General features: G+C 42.2%; 1 protein-coding gene across 1 annotated transcript; it reads right to left on the bottom strand.

Annotated features, from left to right (window-relative positions):
- Nucleotides 1-331: 331 nt before the first annotated feature.
- LOC101540986 (adhesion G-protein coupled receptor F2) lies at nucleotides 332-27,867 on the bottom strand. The gene is made up of 9 exons (XM_055136896.1): nucleotides 27,806-27,867; nucleotides 21,918-21,970; nucleotides 20,412-20,563; nucleotides 14,422-14,664; nucleotides 12,113-13,474; nucleotides 7,292-7,333; nucleotides 5,963-6,022; nucleotides 1,652-1,727; nucleotides 332-401 (listed from the first exon to the last, which is right to left on the bottom strand). Exons 1-8 carry the CDS (start codon nucleotides 27,865-27,867, stop codon nucleotides 1,680-1,682), a joined length of 2,022 nt encoding a protein of 673 aa, XP_054992871.1. The 3' UTR covers nucleotides 332-401; nucleotides 1,652-1,679.

Here is a 27,867-nt window from a genome sequence, read left to right as displayed (position 1 = left end):
GGCCTACTTCGAGTCAACCCAACTTTTGATGATGACTCACATGGGCGTCTCCCTCAGCCGCCCACAGAATCCAGCCAGGTGATATCCAGGCCATTTCTGCCCACGTGAACCGGAACGCTTTTCCTAAGTGGAAATTCCTTCCAGCAGCCTGTCGGAGGCCTGGGGAAACTGAGATCCCACCACTTCCTGGAAGACTTGAAGAGCACAGTATGTGTAGGTTCGTGTTGGGGGGAATGTTGAGCAGCAAAGAAGAACTTAGACAGAGGGACCTTTCATCCTTCCCCACTGGGCCCTCGTCCATCAGCACCACAGTGTGGGAGGTTTCTTCATACTCCCAGAGGCCAGAAGACAGGAACAAGCACATTTCTCCTGAGGGCTCTGCCATCCCTGGAATGTATGACCTTGTCAAGAACAGAAAATCACAGCTTTACTGTCCAAGCAGCAAGACCCAAAGGCCTCACCACAACTCTCATCTGATGACTTTCTCTGTCTTGAACAAGAACCTCTTTGGGGAGTACCAGCCCCTGTGCCAATGGAGAATCTCTAGGTCACTCTGAAATCCAGGGCCTGCCACTGCGGAGAAGTCGCTCTGCAGGGGACTCTCTGTGCTTGTCTGAGTGCCTCTCTTGACAACTCCCTCTGCTTCTGTCCCTGACACTAAATCTGTCCCTTTGTGAGTTTCAGTTTCTGGGTTTTTCTCTGTATTTCTATATCCCTGTCTCTCTCTATTTCTATCTCTTTCTCTCTCTTCTTCTATCTTTCTTTTTATAGACACCTCAGCTTCTCTCTACACTTCTCTGTCTGACTGGACATGCAGATCTAAGGTAGAGGGGATGTCTGTCTCCTGGTTGGGTCTTTCTGTAAATCTAGAGGAATATGAAAGGCGGAAGATTGAAAACACTGTCTGCACATGTCTGTGTATCTGGATGACCCTCTTATGAAGAGGGTAGTAGAAGTGAAGTGAAGGTAGAAACATTTCCGATTCCCCCAGGACACCCTTCCTTCTGTTTCTCTCTCTGACACTGTTGCAGATAAAGCAAAATGTAAACTGCCTCACCAGTCCTGAGGCCTCCCAAAGAGTGTTTATCATCACTCATTGATCTTGTAATACCCTGGAAAAAAGGGGCACTGGGAAAATGGGACATGCTGTCAACATCCAGAGGAACAAAGGTGGGACCAGAGAGATAGTATAGCTAAAAAAGCGATTACCTTTAGGGTAGCTGACCCAGTTTTGAGCCCTAGCATCCTATATGGTCCCCTGTACCTGCCAGGAATGATTCCTGAGCACAGGGTCAAGAGTAACCCCTGAGCACTGCTAGTTGTGGCCCCAAACAAAAACAAAAAATTCCAGAGTGACGAAGGAGAAGTCTGAGCAGCTGTGAAGAACAGGTACCTCTATTCACTCCCCTCTTTCTCCTCTGAGCTAACTTAAAAGTATTCTCAGACATCATCAATTGTTTCACAGGGAACTTTCAGTTGACTGGTACTTAGAAATGTAAATCCATCCCTAACTATGCTAGGTGAAACTAGATGGTAAAAAAAAAAAATCCCTTTAATTAAGGGGGATTTTTTTTATAGAATAAATCTAATCACAAATTTCTTAAAGGAAGGCCATGTGCCATATTTATACAGATGGAATACCTGCACTTACCTCCCTGGATCAAGAGATAGCTGCTTTGTTAGCTCGGCCCTTTGGTGGGGTGGCAGGAGAAGTCAGATGAGACGTTCTGTTGAAGAATAAACATATAATTGCAAATTATTCCAAACATGTGGAGAACCTAATTTTTTCTTTTCACCTATCTTCTCTGTCTTGGTACTAGACCAACTAAGAACATGAGAACAGACTAATGTAAGAGGTCCTTTTCCTCCCTGGATGGGCTTGCTTTGCTTTTAAGTCCCATTTGGAGGAAGGTGGGAAGAAGTAGCTGATAAGCACAGAGGAAGAGATAATCCCTAAAAGTCTTCTAGTCCTCAACTTGCTTCTTTTCCAGATGACCTGCTGAGAGCCTCAATGTTCCAGCCATCCCAATCATGCATCTTGGTCTAAAGCATCCTTAGTTCTGGGGAGATGGCTCAAAGGGCTGGAGTGCATGATTTACATGTGGGAACTACTGGTTTGAACCCAGCACCAATGGTCCCTAAGCACTGCTCATGAGTCCCTGACAAATTTAATGAAACATCCTTTGCTTCACGTTTATATTATCTAAGATGTGTAATGCATTAAGTTAATGGTAGAATTCTTAAGCATAGGTATACTCATCACATCAGGTATAAAATAGATACACACAAGCACATTTATTTAAAAATTGTTTAGAATATTTTACCTTACTTTGGGGGATTGATTTATATATTTGGTTTTTTTAAGCAACTGATGCAAAAATATCTCTAGATATGCTTATAACATAAAGCATTTACTGTTTCCCATTTCTTTTTTTAATTCTTTTTAGCTTTTTGGGTCACACCCAGTGATGCTCAGGGGTTACTCCTGGCTCTACACTCAGGAATTACTCCTGTTAGTGCTCAGGTAACCATATGGGATACCAGGGGATCGAACCCAGGTCAGCCTCACACAAGGCAAATGCTCTATCCATTGTACTATTGCTCTGGACCCCGTACTGTTTCCCATTTTTATGGATGTATCATCATTTACATACTGTTAATGATCCTTTCATGCATACATTATTCCAACACCACACCCACCATAAGAGCAAACCCATTTACTATCTTGAGGTTGGGGAGCTGGAATGAACACTCCTCAGACAAGGAGACGAAGTTCAGTGTGAACTGTAGATAATTGCTTCCTACTGCTCAGAGATCCACAAAGCAGAAGAGAAGATATGAAGAAACCTACTTCCTCTGCAGAAGCTGACAAAGCTCATTTGCAATGCACTAAGGCAAGTGGGTAGAATGAAGGTTTCCAAGTTAGGATCACTTTTTACTAGACAAGGTGTTAACCATAACCTTGTAGCACACAGAAGAAAATATCACTGGAGGGTTTAAAAATTTTCACTAGGGACCTGGAGAGACGGAGACAGAGAGCCGTGTGGGTACAGCACACGCCTAGCATGCAGCTGGCCTTCCCTGGCATGGCATTTTGTCCTCTGAGCATAAAGTCGGGAGTAAGCCTTGAGCACAGTTGGGTGTGGCCCCCAAACAAACCAACAAAAGAATTCACTAGTCTAGCCCTCCAAATTTTATGGTTATATTTAAAGAGGGGGAGAATAGAGCTATAGCACAGCGGGTCAGGCGTTTGCCTTGCACATAGTCGATTCCTCCATCCCTCTTGGGAGAGCCCAGCAAGCCACCGAGAGTATCTCGCCTGTAGAGCAGAGCCTGGCAAGCTACCTGCGGCATATTCAATATGCCAAAACCAATAACAAGTCTCACAATGAAGACGTTGCTGGTACTCGCTCAAGCAAAATCAATAAACAATGGGATGACAGTGCTATTTAAGACGGGGATGAGTAGAGCGTGAATGGTGGTGTTTTGAAAAAGCTCTGAATTATTCAAGTTCGATCCTAATTAAAACCATGGACTCGGACAGTCAACAACTGTTACTAATGTTCTAGCTACAATCCTGATTTACCTCTCCCATAAAGCACAGATTTATGTGAGACACATTGTGGACACAGTGACACCTTTGAAAAGCACTGGGGAGCAGTTTCCCTATCAAGTAAAGAAAGGGACAGGATGGATTTAGCGGTCAAGCCCCACCTCTCTCTGGAGAGCACATCGGTAAACCGGAGTGAGGTCATAGGAAAGTGTTTACACCAGGTAGGCTGGTTTGGACACAAATATTTACACTGCACAAAGACTTCATCATGGCTTTAATGAGCAGTTATCAACCTCAACTACATTCCCCAAACGCAAGCCACATTGCAGATCAATCAAATTAGCACCTCAAAGGATGGGACCAGGCAACCGTTTCTGAAGCTTCCCAGTTGATTACCACATTTGGTCAAGATTGAGAACCTTCACGCCCCATCTGCCTCTCCCAGTGCTGGAGCAATCATATAGCTTTTGCCTTGCATGTGGCTGACCTAGGTTCAATCTCCTGCACTCTGTATGGTCTTCCAAGTTTCACCAGGAATGATTCCTGAGTGCAGAGCCAGGATTAATCCCTGAACTTTATTAGATGTGGCCCCCAAACCCAATAAACAAACAAATAAGTTTGAGACCATTAGTTTCATTTCCGGTTCAGAAAACCAGTATTTTTTTTTTCTTTCTTATTTTGTTTTTCACCTTTCCCAGCTAGATTATAAAAGGTCAGCGATCTCACATGCACAGACCAAGGACTAGGAGTAAGATTTTGAAATTTAGATAAAATTTAGGGGTGAATGGAATTTTTAAAAATCAAGGGGTAAAAATAAACTATTGGCTATTAGCCTTATTAAAAGTAAGAGAGTCAAAGATAGATTTCTTTGGGGGTGAAAAAGGAAGGAATGAATATACAGGGGACAACACTCAGGCCTCGGTGCATGTATGACCTGTCGCCCCCCTCATGCAACTCTCTGCCACGCTAGTCCCCTAGTCTCGATGCCTCCCCCAGGAAATACATATCCAATTACATGTGGATGTAGGAAACTTTAGCTCACCACCTCTCTTCTTGCTGGGTATATTCTCTGGTTCCCCAGAAATTTTACTGATATTTAAATGTTTTCCTGGGTCAGAGAGATGGCTTAATAAGCTGAACACATGCCTGGCTTGCATAAAGCCTGGATTTATTCCCCAGCACCATGTGGCCCCCAGAGTGCCACTTGGAGTGACCACTGAGCACAGAACCTGAAGTACAACCAGATATGGCCAGTCCAACTCCAATAATAGCACTGTAGCACTGTCATCCCTTTGTTCATTGATTTGCTCAAGCAGGCACCAGTAACATCTCCATTGTGAAACTTGTTACTGTTTTTGGCATATCAAATACGCCACAGGGAGCTTGCAAGGCTCTGCCATGTGGGCGGGATACTCTCTGTAGCTTGCCAGGCTCTCCAAAAGGGGCGGAAGAATCAAACCCGGGTTGGCCAAGTACAAGGTGAACGCCCTACCTGCTGCACTCCAGTCCCACCTCCTCAAATAATCACGGTATCACTGTATTACTGTCATCCTGTTGCTCATAAATTTGCTCAAGTAGGCACTAGTAACGTCTCCATTGTGAGACTTGTTGTTACTGTTTTTGGCATATCAAATACACCACAGGTAGCTTGCCAGGCTCTGCTGTGTGAGCGGGATACTCTCAGTAGCTTGCCGGGCTCTCCAAGAGGAGGAATCGAACCTGGGTTGGCCACATGCAAGGTGAACATCCTACCTGCTGCACTATCGCTCCAGCCCCCTCCAATAATAAATAAGTATATCGATTCCAACATATCCCTCACTCAGACCAGTTACTGGGTCACACATTTAAATAATAAAGTTGCTAAACAACTTTATAGAAAACAGAGTCAAGGCCATGTGTACTACTATCTACGGCTAAACTTCTTCCTATGACATTCCTCAAACAGGCCTCGAGCTTCCTTCTCTAATTCCAGGAACCACAACAGCCTGAAAATCAAGCTAATAGGAAGTTCTTTGTATAAGGTGTGAATTTGTTTCCCTAGAATTTTCCTGCTTTGGGTGTGGTTTAAACAGAGTCATAGAGAGTAAGAGGGCAGACTCTGAGACTTCTTATTGCCTAATTTTCTGCTCTATGGCTTGAGGGTCACCCTTGTTGGTCCTGCCACTTTGTCACTCTGTTCTGAGTGCATTTAAGGCTACTTTCTTCTTTTTGGATGTGGTTCCAATATTACAATAACTACTAAAGCAATTCAAAAAAGAGCACACTTGGCACCTCTGGGAAACCCCTATTACGAAGTGTAGATTTGCAACCCTGCCGCTGCCACAAACACCAACACGGTTACCTTGTCAACGCAATTTCAACTCAATTGTCAATACCATTTCAACACAAAACTGAACATGAAAATTTTACCTCAGACATTCTGGAGATCCATTTCGCAGAGGTTATTCGTCCCTTTAAGGCTTCTCTTATCTAAATTAATAAAAGGAGTTAAGAATTAAAGCCTCTAGAAATTGACAAATGCACCTAAATCTGGAAAAGATTATTTTATTTTCCAGTCCAGTGCTATGGCTGGGCTGGGAAGTGGATCAGTAACAGAAAAAAGCTGTCAGGGAAGGTGGGAACAAAGCAGAGACAGGAGCTGGTATTAAAGACTCAAGGTCAGGGACATTATTCACAAAACCCAGGATAGGAAATATGATTTCCTATAAATTTGAAGAAACCTTGCCATAGCTTTGGAAATATTTTTAAAAACACATTTGGATCATTTGGATCATTTAGTATTTCCCACAGTGTGTCACTTTATTCAAACTTTTTATAGAGAGATAATCCAGTTTTAAAAGGAGGAGTCAGGGAGAGAAAACAGGGATCATGGTGATTTCCTTACACTTGGCCACGCCCAGTTTCACTTTTTTTTTTCAGTTCCACCTTTGGCACCATATATAATCCTTAAAGCACTGCCAGGTATGGCACCCCACAGAGACTAATCATAGCTACTGGAGAGAGTGAACATTGGATGCTTTATTTGTTGAGATTTTATTTGCTTTCCTCACCTTCCACCTTTACACACTTTGGGTTTTCTGGAGAACTCTCCTCTTTGCACCCAATGTCTTCAGTATAGAAGCCAGGAACTCAAGTCACCCCATCTCCCTTACAGCTTAGGTGCTGTTTTAGGACCTGGGTGCAGCCCATCAAACATGTAGCAGGTGGAAGGTGACTTCCAAGACAGCGGAAGCAACAACTGGACATTTGCACCCATTATGTTCCTTGGGTCCGGCAGGCCCAGCGAAGCAGTGGTGTCTCTTGTGAGGCAGTACTGTGCCACAGATTGGGGATGATTCTTTTGGGGTGGGGCACCCACACTGAGAAACCAAAAAGAGACCTTCCCAAAGATGATAGTGTGAGATTTAATAAATGCCTTCTCTGTTTCAGCTAGTTAAGAGTCAGTTTCTGAACAGATTTTAGGCAGGCTACTTTATCACTTAGTCTACTTCCTCATTTATAAAGCTAAAAATAGGAATCCCTTCAAATTATCTTAAACCTAATGTTCACAAGATGCTTCACCTGATAAGAGCTTGAAAGATGAGAGAAATTTCTTGCATTATAGAGAGCCACAAGGCCCTGGACATGTGTCTATATAAATGGTGGAGCTGAGACTCCAATAAGTTATTTTACTAGTGAATATTTCAGGGCCAGGTGTTGATGATGCAGAAAAAAAAATACAAGAGGATTGTACATTACCTTTGGGTCCAGGATTGTTCCAAACACCAAAATGAAGAACCCCTGAGAAAGTGAAGAGTGAAGAAAATCCATTTACATAAGAATAATGAGGACTATAATAATAAATACCAGCATTCATTTTGGAACTGATAAAATGATTTTTAAAAAAAAAAGAAAACTATGTTCTTAAATGTTTGACTCATTTTAATCACAACACTGGGATTCCTCCAATCAACAAATAAAAAGCCTCTTCTATATGCCAACCACTCATCTAGATATTTTGTATACTCCGATGACTAAACACTTGGGCTAAGTAACTAAATAGACCAAGATCCTTAATTCTTACACAACTGTTCAGGAATTTAATTTTATTTGTCAAAATGAAAGTGTTTGGGCATTTATCAGGAGGTTTGCATCTAACCAAAATTTGTGATTCAAGAAAGAGTTAGGCAAGAAGGTCCGGGGATATGGTTCCCATAGTAGTGTGCCTGCCTTGACACCATGAGGTCCAAGGTTCAATCCCCAGACTGAAAAAAGGAAAAGGAAAATCTCAAGCTTCACTGACTAATCTTTCTCCCAGGTAAGCCCCCTTGGAACCAGAGAGAGAGCTCAACTAGCTGAGCGCATACCTGCATAGCAGAGGTCCAGCCTCAGTTTCTAGCATTACATGGTCCCTCAAGAACCACAAGAAGTAATTTTTAGACCCAGAGCAAGTACACCCCCACACAGTAACCTCTCCCCCCACACATACACACCCCAAAATAAAACCTACCAGATGTGTCCCAGAAACAAAATCCAAATCAAATCAAAAAACAAGATAGGCAAGAAATTGCCTTCTTGTCCCTGGACAATCAGTAAGGAAAGAAACTCCCACAGTAAAAAACAAAAATAGATCATCTTAGCTTCCAAGAACATCTTATACCTCCTTTCCCCTTTCCACAACCCAAGAACACTACATAACTTGCCAGGAAAAAAAAAATCAAGGACATTGTTACTTAGGAAAACAAAGACACAAAATAGATTGAAGGGGCTCGGGAGACAGTACAGCGCTAAGACATTTTCCTTGCATGAAACCAACCGAGTTTCAATGCCTGGCACCACATAGGGTCCACCCAAGCTCTGCCAGAAGTGACCTCTGACTGCAGAGTCAGGAGGAAGTCCTTTGTACTGCTGGTTGTTTCCCTCCCAAGAAAATGATTGAAATTCTAAGCACTCAGTGAGTGCCCAGAAATTTATGATTCAAATATAATCCAGAGAGAGAGAGAGAAAGAGAGAATCAATTAGCTCATGCCTTATTGTCCATACAAAGAAAGATTCCAATCAATCAAAAGGAGCCTGCCTTTCTATAATTATCATCCATCTGAGTTTTCAGGTGTTTTTTTTTTAAGGAAAGGAAGCTGAGAGATTTAACTTTCAAAGTGCAATCATAACATTTATTAGACAAAATTTTTCTTGAAAGTGTGGTTACCCAGGTCTTGGTTTACCTCGGAAGGCAAGTGAGATAATGACCTTTGGTTGATTAATCTCCTTGTTCAACTGCTCTGGTCGCATAGTTGAATGTGAGCCTTTACCCAGGCCTGCTAAGCTATGTAGGTTTATTAACAAAAGGCACCATACACACGTAATAACCAGTTGGCCGTCAGAAGGAACAATACCAACAACCCAGGTTCCAGGATGTAGAAAAGCCCGGCTGAGAGGTAGAGGACACCACGGGGACTATCATGAGACCACATGTTCTGTTGATTATCCCCATATACTAAAATACACATCTTCATTCACCCTACCCAACAAGTAACGCAAATCCTAGAGTGCTCCTATAGCTTTTGTGTGACACTAGTAGCCTACAAGATAACCACTGAGATCCCTCACTGTGAGTTTGGAGAAATGTTGCCAGTACGGTCCATTATTGCAACCTAGCATTTCTGATGATTCAAAATACATCTCAATCCTTGGTATGTTGTAGGAATATATGTTAAACCAGAACATCCATAAATTTCTCTCAGGAGTTAAATTTTTCAAACATCTGAGAATTACAGTATAATTCTGTTCCTTTGTTAATATATAATTCTTTAGCTAAAGGATTCAAACAAATTTCTCTATTTCTAAGATGGTTAACTTCATGAGAATATATATATGTCTGCAACATTTAACATAATACTTGACAGAAAATAAATGCTCAATAAATATGGTGTCTGTGTACACCACCTGTGTATATGTCTGAGTATGTTGTATTGCTTTATTTGCAACCTGCATTCATTAACCAATATTAATAATTATTTAATTATATAATGTAATAATTATTATAACTGTAAGATAATCTTCTGCTTGGATCAGGAAAATCTTCCACTTGGTAATTATTTTGTTGGTCCCTCCTACCACATAAAAAGTCATACAGTTTCATTCAGAAAATTTGAATAAATTATTGATTTATAAATTATGTTATTTGATCAAGTAAAATTTGTGTAGTTTTTCTGCTTTAGTAGAAAAAAAAGCACACTTTGAGCAAGAAAATATCAAGGTTCTCTCCAAAATTTCAAGATATATGCTTTAGACTGAATGTTTGTGTTACCCTCTGCTCCCTAAAATTATATTAAATTCTAATACCCAATGTAATGGTATATGGAGGTGGGCCTTTGTGAAGTGAGCCCACCTTTGTAAGATGGGCCTTATAAGGGTGGCTTTATCAAAAACAGAATTAAAGAGAACACAGAGCATTTATCCCCTTGTCCTTTCCACCATGTGAGGCAATAGCAAGTAGATAGTCAGGAAACAGGTTCTCCTGACATGAATTCTGCATGAACTTTGACCTTAGATTTTCTCAGCCTCAAGAACCATCACTGTCACTGTCACTCCGTTGCTCATAGATTTGCTCAAGCGGGCACCAATAACATCTCCATTTTGAGACTTGTTGTTACTGTTTTTGGCATACTGAATATGCCATGGGTAGCTTGCCAGGCTTTGCCATGGGAGCGAGATACTCTCATAGCTTGCAGGACTCTCCGAGAAAGGTGGAAGAATCAAACCTGGGTCAGCCGCATGCATGGCAAATGCCCTACCGCCGTGCTATCACTCCAGCCCCTCAAGAACCTTAAGAAATACATTTCTGTTCTCCATCATACACTCAGTCAATGGTACTTTATAATCACAGCAGCCAAAAGGGTCAAGATATTTACTTCTCTCCTACTAGAAAAGTGCTATGGGTCCTTACACTTGATCTGTCCACAAACACTTCTTTAAGAAAAGATTCCAACCAGATGTCATCGATTGACACAGTGAGCAGTCAAGGCAGCATGTGACCAATTAACAATACTTCTGCTAAAGACAGTGGTGAAGCTTTAAAACCAATGGATAAGGGCTAGAGTGATAGTACAGTGGGGAGGACGCTTGCCTTGCATGCAGCCGACCCAGGTTCAATCCCCGGCATCCAATATGGTCCCCCAAGCACTTTTCTAGTACTAATTCCTAAGTGCAGAGCCAGGAGTAAGGCCTGAGCATCGCTGGGTATGACCCAAAAAAGTCATAAATAAATAAGTAAAAATTAATTATCTTAAATAAATAAGTAAAACCAATGGATATAAAAGGCATAAGCAGATGCCTTTTATATTCTGGCATTGCAAAGGTGATGATATAATTAACAAAAAATCTATATAATCAGCTGTTTAAAATTCATAAACAAAGATAAAATAAACATGTAGGGAAAAAATAATGGAAGCACTACCCATAGGGCTAGGACCAAAAACTCCTTACCAGTATTTTTCCCCAACCTGATGTGCTAACGAATCACTGCTCTCAGTCTTCTCTTCATCAGCATCAGTATCAGCTGTCCTTCTTCCTAATCTGTCCTTAAACTCCACTTGTCCCACTTCTTAAAGCTAAGTTTACTATCCCCACCTCAGTTGCTAGATATATGACCCTCCTATTTCTCCACTCAGTCCAACGTTGCCCTGATCCTCTCACAGACTGGTAAATAACATTTGGCAATTCTCATCTGCAGCATTCACCACCTTCATGGTTAAATATTCCCAGTCTGGCTGATTTAAATCCACCCAACATGGAAATAGGAATAGATGAACATCACACTGTAGTGTAACCCCTATATTATGGAAAAATATCCTTATATATAAGCATTGAAACTAGTCAGGAGTAATATGAACTTTGGTTAGCAATAGAAGTGGAATAATAGAGGAAAATGGCCACTTAATGGTAGCATGTATGACTTTCTCCATGAATTTCTGATGGTTGTCAATGGTAACAAAGAATTTTAAATAGAGAAAAATATAATGAATTTGTTCATTTCAGCATATACAATATAGTATATGCAGATATTGATTTACAACCATGTATACATGAAATCTGCTATACTTTTACAAACCAATAAAATGTATACATTTTGTAATGCTATTTGTTTTAAGAATCTTTAAATGAATAAACATGTATTTCAGTACTTCCAGATCCCTTTTTAGATTTGTGGAGAGATGACATTATTTAAATTCCTAACAGTAGCAATTCAGTTTTTGACTAAGCATCTTTAGGATATTTTAATATTTGATGCTGTCCCATTCACTATTTTATTTCATTTTTCTACAATTTCCCGTAGATAGGGAAAAGATAGCTTGGAAAACTTAAGGAAATATCTCAAAAGAATGTCATATACTCTTGAATAAAACAGTTGAAATTTGAACTTAGGTCTTTCTGGAATGACTTATTTCCTTACTTAATATGCTATTCTACATTCACTGTCTTTTAGACTATTGAGTCAAAATGTGATACGCTAAGCCCCACATCACAAAACTTCTTCCTGAGTTCTCTCATTTTAAGCTTGGTCGGTTGCATTGTGCTTACCTGAAATGCATTGAGCAAAGAGAAAATAACGTGGAAGGTCAGGGAACGATCGTTGACAACGGTGGCTATTCCGAATCCCCACGTCAATCCTAAAAGAGGCGTAAGGATGGCGATATTCTTACTGATTCGCACAATGGCTCTCACTTCTTGGAACATGGAGCTGCCAACGGCAGCTCGCTGCGTCTTGACAATCACCAGTGTGACTGTGATGAGATTGACAACCACGATGGCCAGAGCAGGGACTACAAAGGCCAGGAGGGCCTTGGTCATGTCCCAATTGAGCCAACAGGCCTCAGGCCGCAGGTAGCCTTTGCCAGGCTCAGTGACTGCAACTGTGATAACAGCAATGATCAAAGGGCACCCGTAGCCCACAGAAAAGAGAGATGCCACCAAGACTGACTTGGGCAGTGTGTGGAAAACGATCAAGATTCCGTAGAGGATCAGGAGTGCCTTGGCAAGCATCCAGAAAAACACAGCAAGGTAAAAGAAGTGAACGAAAAATGTTGCTGCCACGCAGGCATTGTGGTGTGCCACTGGACCACTAAGAAAAGAAGCCACGACAAACCACACATCAGCCATCAGGAGCGTGGCTGCCACATTAGCAATGCACAGGTGGCGTAAATAAGAAATCTCTGTCTTTGTCACCTGGCTCCAAACCAAGGCCTCAATGGACAAGCAAAGGATCAAGCTGCAAATAGAAATGCCTAGCCCGATGTAGGTTATGTACGTCAGGATTGGGCTCTCCAAGATGTGGGGTGACATAAGAATTGAGAAAGAGGTAAACAAATTGCTTGGCCTACATTTGCAAACAGCCTGCTGGGAGTTTTCTTGAATCATTGTGCAGGCCTGCCGGTCCCATCTGCTCTCCAAGGAGTGCCAGCCAACACACTGTGTCCTCCTTTCCTCAGAATTACTGATCTTTTCAAAGCTCAGGGAGATCATCTGAAGTTCCTTGGGCAAAATGACAGACAGGACAAGTCCATTCACGGTGTTGTTTTCCAAAAGACTGGCTTCCAAGATGGCCCCAAGGGTGGGAAAAGCAATGCTGACCACCTGAGATGGGGAAGGCAACTTCTGGAGTTCTTCTCTGCTGATCATCACCCTCCCAGTGACCTTGTGGTCTGTGTCATTCACTCTCATGGAAAAAGTTAAATTCTTTCCATTGTTCTCTCTAGATATGGTTGTGCCCAGAGTATGAATGAAGGCATCCAATATATCGATGGGATGTTTTTTCACAAATAAATTCCTGGCGAAGGAATTGACTGAGTGTAGCAAGACATAGCTGCTGTTTCGGTCAGGAATGAAGGTCCAATTGGAGATGCTTTTGCTGTTAAGAATGTGGTTGGCCATGACACTGTAACTCTGCCAATAAAGAATCTGCATTAGGACTGAACCATTCTCTGAATCTACCAGAATATTCAAGATTGGCTTTTATAAGTGTGCTTCCTAGGCATCCCTGGGAAGATATGAGAGACTCAAAAATCTCAGCTCTCACGCCAGACCTAAACAAATAAGTTTCAACATGAAATACAGGTGTCTCCAATATCACCGAAGCTTGCATTGGAGCACAGAGCTACAAGAAAAGCACCCTGCTTGCGTTTATAAAATGTCTTCCTGTAAGACAGGAAGTGGGCATCCTTCCTTTCTTACAATGTGCTCATCCCCATGGTCAGTTCTACATCACACCTGGGTGAAATCAGGAGTTTTCTTACTCTGGTGAGAGTAAGAAATGTCTATGTTCTTGACACGTTAATGTCTATGAAATCCCAACTGTGCAGTAGCCTGCAGCAGAAGCTGGTAAATGAGGAATTGACTCTCATGCCTGATACCCACTTTTCATTCTGGGCTCAGAAGCAAATTAATGGATTCTGCTCTGTTTCTCATTTTTGCAGCAGTTATACTTGGCTATCATCCATTTTAGCTACTTTTCTGATTCACAATCAAAAGTAAGAGAAATCCTTCTCTAGAATGGTTCTGATGGGTTTCCAGAAACCAAAATCTACATTGGAAAAGCATTTACCAGTGTCCAATCCAGTACTTGGTATGTGTTTTCCCTAAATCTTTGTTATGTGTATGCATTCAATTTTTCCATTAGGTTTTTAGTCTTTCTTTGAGGAATTAAATATGCCTATACTAGGCATTGAAGATACTTAAGTGCTAGCTTCTTGGCCTTTAGGCTAAGATCAAGTATAAAAATATTTTGGTGAAAGACAGGATTTTAGTGCTCAAAAAGAGAAAAGAACACTTAAACTAAGCTGCAACTCTTTTCTACTATAAAAATGTTCTACCAAATCTTCAGAGCCACTCACCTGCATCTTAGTCTCATCAACACTGCCCCGGAAGGCAGCTGAGGTAGAGATGTTGTGTAAGAGGTCCACGATGACAGCAATGTTTCCCGGGATCCGGGGAGACTGCTGGATCTTCTTAAGGACACAGGACAGATCCTTTGGACACTTCCGCAACAATCTCTCAATAATGGTCTCTTGCTTTGCAGCATATTCATGAATTTTAACAGTTTCTCTAAATGGTTGAACTGAATGTGCTTCTGTGTCCTAAGAAATGACAAAAGAAGTTTTTATCATGTAATTCTTGTTTTAAATGGAAGAATACATTTGCTAAAATTGAACATAGACTGATTCATTTGAGTATTGCATTATGTGTTTCTATTTTACACTTTCAAAGTCACATCTGCTGCAGAATACCAATACTAAGCCATATGAACAGGAAGTCCCAGTTTGCCAACTGCCTATTCTATAATACCCTTCCCCAAACAAGTAGTTATTATTATCTTTGGCATAGGCTATATATATATATATATATATATATATATATATATACTGCACAAAAAATCCTATGCATAGACAGAAATGCCATTGGAACTTATTTTTAATATTCTCCTGGGACAACGCATGAGACTAGTGCACATTTTAAGAGAGAAATTCTGAACTGTGTTTGGAGACATCAAAATGGAAGAATCACTGAAAATAGAAATAGAAAACATCAGTCATGAATCACAGCTCTGAGTTAGTCCCACACCTGAGATCAGGGATGGCTCTAGGTTGGTCACCTGCCTTTTTTGAAAACAAAGTTGCATTAGAATTCAACCAACTCATTCATTTCTGAGTTGTTCGCTTCCTTCGGAAGAGCAGTGGTAAGTAATCGTAACCAAAACCATGTGAACTACAGAGCAAAAAATATTTACCAACTGGCCACCAGTTGAAAAATGATGGTCTAAAAGATACACCCACTCAGAAATCATGTCCCTGTTGGTTGAACATGTTTAGTCAATGTTTATAGACACTGGACTCCTGAATCATAAACCACCTCAAAAGTCTTCCTGAGCCCTTTCCTCTGAGTCTGTGCAGCAAAAGGAGGGACCATACCACTCGGGGGATCATACTTGACCACTAAATGACACATGATTTCTGGGTTCTGGCTATGTATCTTTGGGTTTTCACTTCCCTGGAGGTGTGGGGTGGAATCTAGGAGGGAAGACATCTAGAAAATTTTTTGTTGTTCAGTTTATAAACTAAAGTGCAAGTATTTAAGTATTAAACCATCTGTATATTGTGAACAACTTTATGAAAATAAGATTTAAAATGTGTTTAAAGTGTCTACTTTCATATATGTGAGTGGCCTGTGTGATTTTTAAATGGTGTATTTTAAATTACAATTCAAAATAAATCACTGTCACTGTCTTGTCATTTCATTGCTCATCGATTTGTTCGAGCGGGCATCAGTAAAGTCTCTCATTGAGAGACTTATTGTTACTGTTTTTGGCATATCCAATACGCACAGGTAGCTTGCCAGGCTCTTCCGTGCGGGCTCAATACTCTAAGTAGCTTGCCGGGCTCTCTGAGAGGGGTGGAGGAATCGAACACGGGACAGCTGAGTGAAAGGTGAATGCCCAACCGCTGTGCTATAGCTCCATCCCCCAAAATAAATAAATAAATAAATAAATAAAAACTAAGAATATGATATATGGATCTCTGATTTTTTCAAAGTAGCACAGCAGTGCAGCATTATAGAAGATTGGGGTGTGCATCATTTGAAAATTCATAGAGCAATATGTTTAAAGAAATAAGAAACTGTGATTTCACTCACTGGTGGTATAGAGGAACAAAATGGATGACCTCAACAAAGCAAAAATAAACATTTTGTCTGAATCTTCATCCAGGGATCTTAAATGAGGAGTGGACATGGCGTTAGGCACCCTGACTACAAAATGTTCTACCAAACCCAGGTCGACCGAGTGCAAAGGAAACACCCTACCCGCTGCACTAAAAATGAAATACACAGAATCCAATGAAAGAGTCAGGAGTTGAATCTCAGAAAGGCAAAACTCTTACTTTAAAAAAAGAGAGAGAGAGAAAGGAAAGTAAAGAAATAACATTTGAGCTTATTTCATTTATTAGAATTTGACATTTTTTAGTGACTTAAATATGTGAGAAATATTTTATTGAGGAGAGTAGGTTTCTCATGTTTTAATGGGCACAGATATTATCTGGGGGCATCAGAGAGATAGTATGTAGCAGGTTAGACAAGGCTGACCCTGTATCAATCCCCAGCACCACATATAATCCTCCAAGCACCACAAGATGTGAGCCTTGAGCACAGAGGCAGAACTAAGCCCTGAACACTGCCAAGTGTGCCTTGTCCCCCCAAAAAAACACCCCAAAATATTAGCTGCGGTCTTTATAAAATTTAAGCTCTGATTCATCTGATCAAGAACTGCAACTTGATTGTGTATATCTGAAAATATATAAGTTAAGAATGTGCCTTTTTGGAGCTTTTGAAGAGATTATGCAAGGGTTAAGGCAAATGCTTTTTATGAGGCCAACCGTCATAAATGGCCAACACATGGTCTTCAGAAAACTGCTGCCAGATGGATCTTAGATATGATCACTGCCAAGGTTACACAAGTAATCCTGGCACTGCAAGACCTAAGTCTCAGCATCCCTCTCATTGAATAGCTGGCCTCATTGCCCAAGATCAGTGGAAAGCCATATTGAAGCTAAAGGTATCTTCAAAGATGACACATCACTGGTCAAGCAAATGGAAACAGATAAACAAATGGGACTATCTTAAACTAAGAATCTTCTGCACCTCAAAAGAAACAAGGGCTAAAATACAAAGACAGTCTACAGAATGGGAAAGTATATTCACACAACACCCACCTGATAGGGGGTTAATATCAAGGATATACAAGGCATTGGTTGAACTCTACAAGAAGAAAACATTCAACACCATTAGAAAATGGGGAAATGAAATAAATAAAAACCTTCTCAAAGAAGATGTCTGAATGGCCAAAAGGCACATGAAAAAATGCTCTTCATCACTAATCATCAGGGAGATGCAGATCAAAACAACAATGAGATATCATCTCACACCATAGAGACTGGCCCACATCCAAAAGAACAAAAGCAACCGGTGTTGGTGCGGATGTTGGGGAAAAGGGACTCTCGTTTACTGCTGGTGGGAATGTCGACTGGTTCAGCCCTTTTGGAAAACAGAATGGATGCTTTGCAAAATATTAGACATTGAGCTCCCATTGAACCCAGCAATACCACTTCTGGGAATATATCTCGAGATGCAAAAAAGTATAGTAGAAATGACATCTGCACTTGTATGTTCATTGCAGAACTGTTTACAACAGCCAGAATCTGGAAAAAACTTGAGTGCCCAAAAACAGATGACTGGTTAAAGGAACTTTGGTACATCTATACAATGGAATACTATGCAGCTGTTAGAAAGGATGAAGTCATGAACTTTGCATATAAGTGGATCAACATGGAAAGTATCGTGCTAAGTGAAATGAGCCAGAAAGAGAGGGACAGACATAGAAATATTGCACTTATCTGTGGAATATAAACTAACAGAGTAGGAGACTAATACCCAAGAATCACTGTCACTGTCATCCCATTGCTCATCGATTTGTTCAAGCGGGCACCAGTAGCGTCTCTCATTGAGAGACTTATTGTTACTGTTTTTGGCATATCCAATATGCACGGGTAGCTTGCCAGGCTCTGCCACGCCGGCTCGATACTCTCGGTAGCTTAGCTTGCTGGGCTCTCCGAGAGGGGCGAAGGAATCGAACTCGGTTCAGCTGCGTGAAAGGCGAATGCCCAACCGCTGTGCTATCGCTCCAGCCCACCCAAGAATAGTAGTATATAATACCAGAAGGTTGGCTCCATAGCTTGGAAGCTGACCTTGCAGAAAAATACAGCTCTGATAGAGAAAGGAACACCAAGTAAAGGGTGTTCGAAGGACCCGCTAAGTTTCGGAGATACATGCCCAATGTATAGACTATAGATCGAACACAATGGCCACTCAATGCCTCTATTGCAAACCACAACACCCAAAAGGAGAGAGAGAACAAAAGGGAATGCCCTGCCACAGAGGCAGGGTGGAGTGGGGGGGATGGGATAGGGGTGGTGGGAGGGATGGTAGGACCATTGGTGGTGGAGAATGGGCACTGGTGAAGGGATGGGTACTCGATCATTGTGTAACTGAAACACAAACATGAAAGTTTGTAAGTATGTAACTGTACCTCATGGTGATTCACTATTAAAATTTTTAAAATGAAAATTAAAAATAAATAAAATGACATTCCATAAAAAAAAGATCAGTTGAAAAGTCTCCTAGCATTATTGGGAAGCCCCCATGCTAAAAAATAATGTATCATTTCTTGGCTAACAAGAATAAGGGAAAAAAATGTTTCTCAACACTGAGTATCAGGGAAATGCAAGTCAAAATTATGCAAAATAACAATGAGCTATCAACTCATACCACTAATACTGGCTTACTTCAAAACAGCCAAAAACTACAAGTGCTGGAACTGGAAAGATAGTATAGCAAGTAGGGTGCTTGTCTTAAAGACAACCAACCCAGGTTGCACCCCTTATGGTCCCATGAACTCACCAGGAATAATTCCTGACCCAGGAGTAACCCCTGAGTATCACCAGGTATGACCCCAATACCTCACACCCACCCCCAAAATACCCTCAAAAAACAAAACAAGTGCTTAAAGATGAAGAGAAAAGGGGATCCTCATTCCCTATTCTATTTGGTAAACTATGGAAACATCTGCAAAAATTAAAAATAGAACTACCATATGATGCCGTAATTCCACTCCTAGGCTTTATTCCAAATATAGTAAAACATTTATCCCCCCAAAATAGATGTACTTATGTTATTTGCATAGATACCTATGTTCGTGCAGCGCTGTGTACAACAATCAAAATATGGACACAACCCAAAAGCTCAACAGCAGATGAGTAGATAAAGAAACTGTGATATATACACACAATGGAATACGACTCCACAATAATGGAAAAAAATGAAGTCTTGCATCTTGATACAAAATGGATGGAACTAGGGAGCATCATTCTAAGTGAAATAAGTGAGGAGAGTGAAAGACGTCAGAGGATTCTATTCATGTGTGAGACATAAAAAACAAAGCAAGAGAAATGGTAATATACAATGGAAATTAACCATTAGGCACTGGCCACAGAACTGAGGGTACCAGTGGTCAGAAAGGAAATGGAAAGAGTCCTGTGGATGGTGATGAAGGAATATTGGCACCGTAGCAGTCATTGGGATGCAGTAACATTGTACCCCTAAAATTAATTTTTATAGTTTAAGGGCTGGACTGGAGTGATAGCACAGTGGGTAGGGCATTTGCCTTGCATGCAACTGACCTGGGTTCAATTTCTCCATCCCTCTAGAAGAGCCCGGCAAGCTACTGCCCACTCGGCAGAGCCTGGCAAGCTACCTGTGGCGTATTTGATATGCCAAAAACAGTAACAAGTCTCACAATGGAGACATTACTGGTGCCCTCTTGAGCAAATCAATGAACAACGGGACGATAGTGCAAACAGTGCTACAGTTTAGGGAACATGGTTACAATAGTGTTAAAGATCATGTTATTGATATATACATTCACCTAAACACCACCAGAGTCCAAGACCTTCCACAATGTCCTAGCATTACTTCCAGTACACCTCATTACCCCCACCCACACACTTCCTTTCTTGGTATTCTCAATTCTATCACTGAGCTAATCTTGAAACTTTATAGATAGTTACGCTCTTGTAATCCATGACACTTCAATTTTTAAATAAAATATAATAAGAAAGAATAGGCCATCTTTGAATATAAAGAACTAGTAGGAATTTAGTTATTTGTGCACAAACTCACCTACCCCCTCCTTTGTTTTTGCACCCACCCTCTTCCTGAGAGCAGTAATATGCATTGCTAATATGAGGTCTCACTTTGCATGTGAAAGAAAGAATTTTACCTCAAAGATATTGAAGGTGTCGAGAGTCCGGCAGGTGTCAGTAGTCTTGTGCCACTGCTTTTGTCTGCATAAAAATCCCATATTTCCCTGAGTGCCAGGAGGGCAGGTTTGACTGCAGTGTGAACTGTCCACACAGACACCATCACATACAGCTGGGGGTGGAAAAAAAAACAATTGCATTAGAATTAGATGATGAGGTTGGGTTTCTGGGCTGCAGAAGCCAACCTCCAAGGGTCACCCAGGTAGTTGACATTAGGATGTTTCTGAGCTGAAGGAAAATAGACATGGATCAGTAGTTGTCATACATTTCAGCTCTATACATTCCAACAAAAACTTACTATGAACTCAAATAGGTAATAATGAGGAGTCAGAGAGAGAGCATATAGGGGTTAAGATGTTCCCCTTGCGAGAGACTCTCCAAACAATAATAGTGAGTTTTGTTGAAATATTGTATGCAATCAAAATGAAAGTAAAGTGAAATTTATTAGTTACACATGCGGGGGGGGCTAGGGGCGTGGGGGGGGTTGGGGTGTGAGGGGGCGGGGTGGAGCTATACTGGGATTCTTGGTGGTGGAATATGAGCACTGGTGAAGGGATGGGTATTCGAGCATTGTATAACTGAGATTTAAACCTGAAAACTTTGTAACTTTCCACATGGTGACTCAATAAAAAATTAAAAAAAAAAAAAAAAAAAAGATGTTCCCCTTGCGGGGCCGGAGCGATAGCACAGCGGGTAGGGCGTTTGCCTTGCACTCGGCTGACCTGGGTTCGATCCCCGGCATCCCATATGGTCCCCCAAGCACTGCCAGGAGCAATTCCTGAGTGCAAAGCCAAGAGTAACCCCTGAGCATCGTTGGGTGTGACCCAAAAAGCAAAAAAAAAAAAAAAAAAGATGTTCCCCTTGCATGTGGCTGAGCCCTATTTGATTCCAGGCACTGTCTACAGAGGCCCAAGTCCTACCAGGAGTGATCCCAGAGTTCAGAACCAGAAGTAAAGCCTGAGCACAGCGAGGTGTGGCCCCAAAGTCAAAAGAAAGGAAAACTGAATCTGTGCCAATGACGGGAGAAGAGCCCAAGTTTCAGCCCCTAAATTGATGTTCGCACCACACCGGAAGGCCCCCGCACCTCCTCAGATGGCAGCACCCCAGAATACAGGTGGAAATCTCCACACCTGGTATTCTCTAGCAAGCACCCAACTCGGAACTTCACAACAAGTTTTGTAATGAATTGTCATCTGCAGGTTCTCACAGACCTGATCTAGCAACTGCATCAGGGTGAGTTGGCACTATGTAATGGATTTATGGCCAAGAACTCCCAGAGCACATGCCGCAGAGAGTGCTGGAAAAGAGGGGTCTAAGATCCAATTTCCTAGGAGAAAGATAAAGAGACCAAGTGCAAACTATCAAGGAGTGCCATCTGCCTTGCCAGGCGGCAGGGCTGAGAACGGGTCTGTTACAATAAGATGAACAGCACAGCTTCCTTTTATCAGCAACTGCTGTCAACGTACCAGATGGCCCCGAAGACACTTTCTCCTTGCTTCTGTTGGCAGCCTGGTAAAGGAAAAGTAAAATGCATGTCAAGATCAATGTGCCAGTGCAAAGATTCTCTTTAGTCACCAACAACAACCACATCTGGATCAGCGGGGACATCAAGCCAATCACTAGACCGGAGGCTCTTTCTGGGTGGCCAGCCTTACAGCCCCATTTCCTTCCATCCAGGGCTGTTTCTCCTCCCTCTGCCCTTCACCAGGTGCCTCCTTGCGCTCCAGGGACAAGGATCTGCTTTCTCTCCAGGATATGAGCCAGGAGCCTGGGGAGGGGTGTGGAGGGGTGGTAGTGGACGGTGGGGGTAATTGGAAAATTGATGAAGGTTAAGTTACAGGATTCTTACATGGGCCTTTTTAAAACCCTAAAGTATTTAACAGTGTATTCACATAATCAGATTATTTTATTAAAACTTCAAAAGCAAAATCACTTAACAGCCATCTGTTCAGATTCTGCCTCCTTCATGTTCTCCCTCACTCTGGTTAACACTCCAGAGGCTGTAGCTATATCTGGATATGGATAAATTGAAGCTGAGCTAAAAGATCTTTAGCTGGGATTTCATAGACTAGACTTCTGTTGTTTCCAGTCATCTCCATGTTAGAACGAGGACATCACACCTCTAAGTGGCACTACTTCTAAGAATATATGCAATTAGTCATAGAAGAATATTCTAAGTACCCTGATACTTTACATACTAAAAAAAAAAATCTTGTTGGAGGTTTCCCCATTTCATGACCCTTCTATACATATTTCCATTTCATAAATGATAATGGCAGAGAGTCTCTTTCCCACACGCCTGGCTGTCTTCCCTGGGGCCCCTCGGAGGGGATGGGCTCCAGCTTCCCTCCCCACCCTGAGCAGAGCTCCCGGCAGCCGAAAACCACCGGAACCTAGCTACAGCCATGCTCGTGGCCCCTTTCCACATGTTCGGACAGGCCTCATGCATGAAGGTACCTGCAGAGGAACTCAGGTGTGTGTGATCCTATCAATGGCCAACATCCAGAGAGAGACTTAAAAGCAAGCTCTCAGAAGTGCACGGCCACTTTGCGGCTACGCTATATCTTATAGCCTGCTCCTCCCTCTGGGAGAAAATGACAATCTTCTGAGAGTTTCCTGCCCACATGGGACAGCCTTGCAAGCTTCCCATGATGTATTCATATGCTAAATCCAGTAACAAGCTAGATCTCATTCCCCTGACCCTGAAAGAGCTCCCAGTTTGACATTTTTGGGAGGGCCGAGTCAAGAGAGACTTCTAAGATCTCAGGGAAAGGACGAAATGAGAGGTTACTGAGCCTGCCCGAGAAATAGGTGATTAACAGGATTTTGTGATTTCGTGAAATGATAATGAATTGATAATCTAAAAGGGGTCTTTTAAACCAGAATAATAGCACTGTAGCACTGTCATCCCATTGTTCATCAATTTGCTCAAGCATGCACCAGTAACATCTCCATTGTAAGACGTGTTGTTACTGTTTTTGGCATGTTGAATACGCCGCAGGAAGCTTGCCAGGCTCTGCCGTGTGGGCGGGATATTCTCAGTAGCTTTCCAGGCTCTCCGAGAGGGATGGAGGAATCAAATCCGGGTCAGCCACATGCAAGGCAAATGCCCTACCCGCTGTGCTATGTCGCTCCAGTCCCCTCAGAAACAGATTACCAAGAAAGAATTTTTGACTTGTTAAATAAGCAAAAAGACCTCACTGCTCTAGGAAGGGTTATAACTTGAAAAGTATGGCAGAGACTGATAACTGTCCATTAATATTCATTTTTAATTCTTGCATACCTCTAATTTATAGTGGATACATCCAGGATAAGAATCACATTTCTCAGTTTTCCATATAAATGTGGTCATGTGAGGTCATGTAGCTATGGCTAATAGATGAATGGAAAGAATGTGTCTCTACCAATTTCCCTCTTCGCTAGGTGAAATGCAGAGAGGATGCCATCCCTAAGGTGCTTCCCTTTAAACACAAAGTATAGAGGGTTTACCATCACACTGTGTATCCACCTAGCCACTATTATTTTGTGTATCTTTTAGAGACATTCTATTCTTAGTCAACCAAGAATAGGAATGAGAAAGGGAACAGGGGTGCATTCCACATGAAAACCACCACCACAGACATATCATTTCTATCCCTTTCCACTTTCTGGGCACTAAAATCAGAATAATAAAACCAGAACAAACCAGAATAATTAAAAAAAGAAATTTAATCAATAATGCTAGAGGAAAAACAATGAATTTTCTGCTCTCCCATAGAAAAAAATGAAATATTTTTACAGGAAAATTTTACAATTTTACTTACAATTAAATATTTATGATGTTAGTTTTGATTTAGTTGTTCTTTTGCTTAGGGCCACACCAGGTAGTGCTCAGGGGACCATGAGTGTTAAAAATAAAACCTGGGTTTCCCACAGGAAAAGCATGTATCAAGTCCTTTGAGTCATCTCCCCTTCTTCTAATATGTTACTTACAAAAATTATTGTATTACCAAAAGTAGGGGGAATGTTACAAAATTATTGTCATGCAAGTATTTAGATACTGTTTTTTAATTTTAACAAAACAAATGTTATTTAAGTTAATTTTGTAGTGAATAGTCTTGAGCAAGTCTTGAACAAAATACTCTTCAGCATTTCTAATTTTAAATTTCCACGTGATTCTTTTCTCTTTCTCTATAAATATGCTCTTTCCCTTTAACTCTATATATGCAACTTTATATTTTTTATGTATAGGGTAACCCCCAAAGCCTGCCCCTCTCATCATAAGCACCCCATCTCTTTTGATTAATAGCCCCCACCTTCTCTTTTGCTCATCTATACCCGGCCTTCACTGAAAAAAGAGTCAGCTTATGATCACTGGGTACCTTCTGGTAGCTGAACCCCTATATTCAGATTCAAACACGCGCTTGAGACCTTGGGAAAGTGCATGAGTCTCCTCTTTCTCGTATAAACAGTCAGACAGGGATTGTACTGCAACAATCACAGGACACTCACCTCAGAACATTTTTATGGAGGAATAAATAAGACCATCTATGGGAAACATTTAGAACAAACCCTGTGATCATCTATGAAGCTACTAAAGATTTAGTGCTTAAAAGATCTAAAAGATCAACCAGACCCACCCCCTTATAATACACACAAGGAAACTAAATTGTTGATAGATTAGTCGCCCTGCCTAAGGCCACGGAGGGAGTTCCTTAGAAATCTGAGACTAGAACTCAGTTCTCCTCACTCCCACACCACTGCTCTCCCACCACAGCAGCCCATGCCCAGGTGGAGAAGGCAAAAAAGGAAGTGCCAGTGTGACTACATCAGCATCTCAAGATGCCCTCACTTCTTCAACAAAGCATCCCAGTCTCCTACGCCGTATTCAGTCAGGTAAAAGTGAACAAGCCTTGATGACCCTTAGCCCATTAAAGAGACTCCAGTGAGGTCACAGTCTGTGAGCCGCAGATACGTGTGCAAAATAGGCTATCCTGTTTACTAGGACTGGAAATGCTGCCTTCTGGCATGGAGGATCTCATTCACATCTTTCCTGCTAATTGGCCAAGGCATACATGATTCTGGGTATTTCCTTTCAGCACGGAAGGGGCGGGGTAGGGGCGGTATCTACTAGGGAACTCCTCAGCTTTCAACACGCATCTTCCTCAGTCTAACCCTGAAAAAGACACACGCAAATCTGAAACCTGTCAAACCTGTGGGCTCACCTATGAGTCAGCAGGTCAGGAGGAGGGGTAGCCCCAATAGAACGGCATCCAGCAGCTTGTAAATGGAGAAGAAAAGGATGTGATGGATGCTCTGATCCAGGTGAGACCCGGACGCAAAGCAGAGTCAACCTCTCAGGCTTCGCCTGCTCTTTCTCTTCTATCTTGTGGGGAAATGTGGGTGAGGAAATGAAGGGGGGAAAGGGTGCAGAGCTGTGAAGTCAAGAGGCCTCAAAAGCATAAGACATTTCTGAGTGGGCTCGAACCTCTCCCCAGAAAGTAGACAAAAGTATACACCAGCTGACAAGGAAAGTGAATCATGGAGAAATTGCCTACCTAGGAACAAGTTACCCAGAGGGCAACATAGGTATCATGTGGGAGCTCCCTACACAGAAATTCCAAAAGAATTTTTTTTTCCTTTTCAGGAAGGAAAACACACATTAGGGCCGGAGAGAGCGCAGGAGGAAGGCCGCTTACGGGTTCCATCTCGGCATCCCAGATGGTCTCCCAAACACCAGCAGGAGTGATTCCTGAGTGCAGAACCAGGAGGAACGTCACTGGGTATGGTCCAAATCAATACCCCCTCCCCACCAAAAATGCAAGCACACATTAAAATAGGAAGAACAAGCACCTCAAAATCTAAAGACAGGAGACCTGACCTTGGCACAGTAGCTCAGTGGGTTTCTAAGTAGCTAAGTAACTTCAAGCAAGTCATTCCACAATGCAGGCCTCAGTTTCCCTCTGAAAGCAAGGCATGGAACATAACTAGTGTCTCAAAGACATCTTCCAGGCTATGTGGTCAATGATACTATCTTCCCAAGAAGCCCAAAATATTTTAATCAGGGTCACCCAGGGCAGTGCTAGGGAACCAGAAACTATCCCAGCAGAGTTTGACCTGGAGGAGTTTGAGGGCCATTGGTAGAGGGAGCATGAAGTTCTGGAGAGCAAACTCAGGGCCTACCACATGTTAAGTATGTGTTCTACTCCTTGAGTTATTTCTCTGCCTCTGAAGATGTTTTCCTCTCTGAGGCACTGTAGCACTGTCGTCCCGTTGTTCACCGATTTGCTCGAGGGGGCACCAGTCATGTCTCCATTGTGAGACTTGTTGTTACTGTTTTTGGCATATCGAATACACCATGGGTAGCTTGCCAGGCCCTGCCATGGGGGTAAGATACTCTTGGTAGCTTGCCAAGCTCTCCGAGAGGGGCGGAGGAATAGAATCCAGGTCAGTCGCATGCAAGGCAAATGCCCTACCTGCAGTGCTATCACTCCAGTCTAACAGAAAAGTCAAAATGACTATGTATTAAAGGAAAGAGACTGCAGAGAGAGCACCGGGCCACACTGCCTGACAAAGCTGGAGAATGGTACATTGCTTCCCACCTCAGCCCACCCTTGGTTAACTCTGAGCTGCTCATTGCTTCTTCCCATCCATCCATCCATCCATCCATCCATCCATCCATCCATCCATCCATGGTATTCACTATCAAGTTTTTCAAAGGTTAGTGCCATGTGGGTGGGACAATGCTTCATTGTGCCAGATCATTCCTAGGTCCTGCCCACTAAATGCCATTAATATCACCTATACAGTGTGACAGCCCTCGCCGCCTCCACCTTTTCAAGCGCCCCAAGAAACAGCTCCACCCTGGTTAAGAGTAAACTCAAAGTTTCACCATCAAAGGAAATGGAGAAAGAGTTTATCACCTTCAAATCATTCAAGCCTCATTGCATCTCTGGAACTTATGGGAAAGGTTGGTTAGAAAGTCACCGGCAGGGGCCGGAGCGATAGCACAGCGGGTAGGGCGTTTGCCTTGCACGCGGCCGACCCGGGTTCAATCCCCGGCATCCCATATGGTCCCCCAAGCATTGCCAGGAGTAATTCCTGAGTGCAAAGCCAGGAGTAACCCCTGAGCATCGCTGGGTGTGACCCAAAAAGCAAAAAAAAAAAGAAAAAGAAAAAAAGAAAAAAGAAAGTCACCGGCAGCTGTTGTCTAAAATAGGCTTGGGGGCTCAGAGGTTGCATTGTTCATTGTGTGGACCTCCTCCCTACTTACGGTCAAATAACTAGGACGTGGCCAAGTGAAGGGTTTGATCCTCACTGGACTCTCCCCACCAGTTTGTCCTCCCACCTCCCTTTTCTTACCTGGCACAACGTCGTCCTGCAGGATTCCGTGGGCAAGAGAAACACCAAGCCACACAGCAACAGCACACTAGTCAT

The sequence above is a fragment of the Sorex araneus genome, chromosome 4, assembly GCF_027595985.1.
Source record: "Sorex araneus isolate mSorAra2 chromosome 4, mSorAra2.pri, whole genome shotgun sequence".
NCBI classification, from domain to species: Eukaryota; Metazoa; Chordata; class Mammalia; order Eulipotyphla; family Soricidae; genus Sorex; species Sorex araneus.
The sequence above is the reverse complement of the archived record's forward strand: the minus strand, read 5'-3'. Positions and strand labels throughout refer to the sequence as shown.

Excerpts from the sequence above, each read along its gene's own strand:
- LOC101540986 (XM_055136896.1), bottom strand. The coding sequence starts at position 27,867 with ATGACTAGTGTGCTGTTGCTGTGTGGCTTGGTGTTTCTCTTGCCCACG. Across the intron at positions 21,971-27,805 it reads CCCACGGAATCCTGCAGGAC|CCTTTACCAGGCTGCCAACA; the intron begins GACGTTGTGCCA and ends CATTTTACTTTT. Across the intron at positions 7,334-12,112 it reads CTTTGCTCAATGCATTTCAG|GGGTTCTTCATTTTGGTGTT; the intron begins GTAAGCACAATG and ends TCACTTTCTCAG.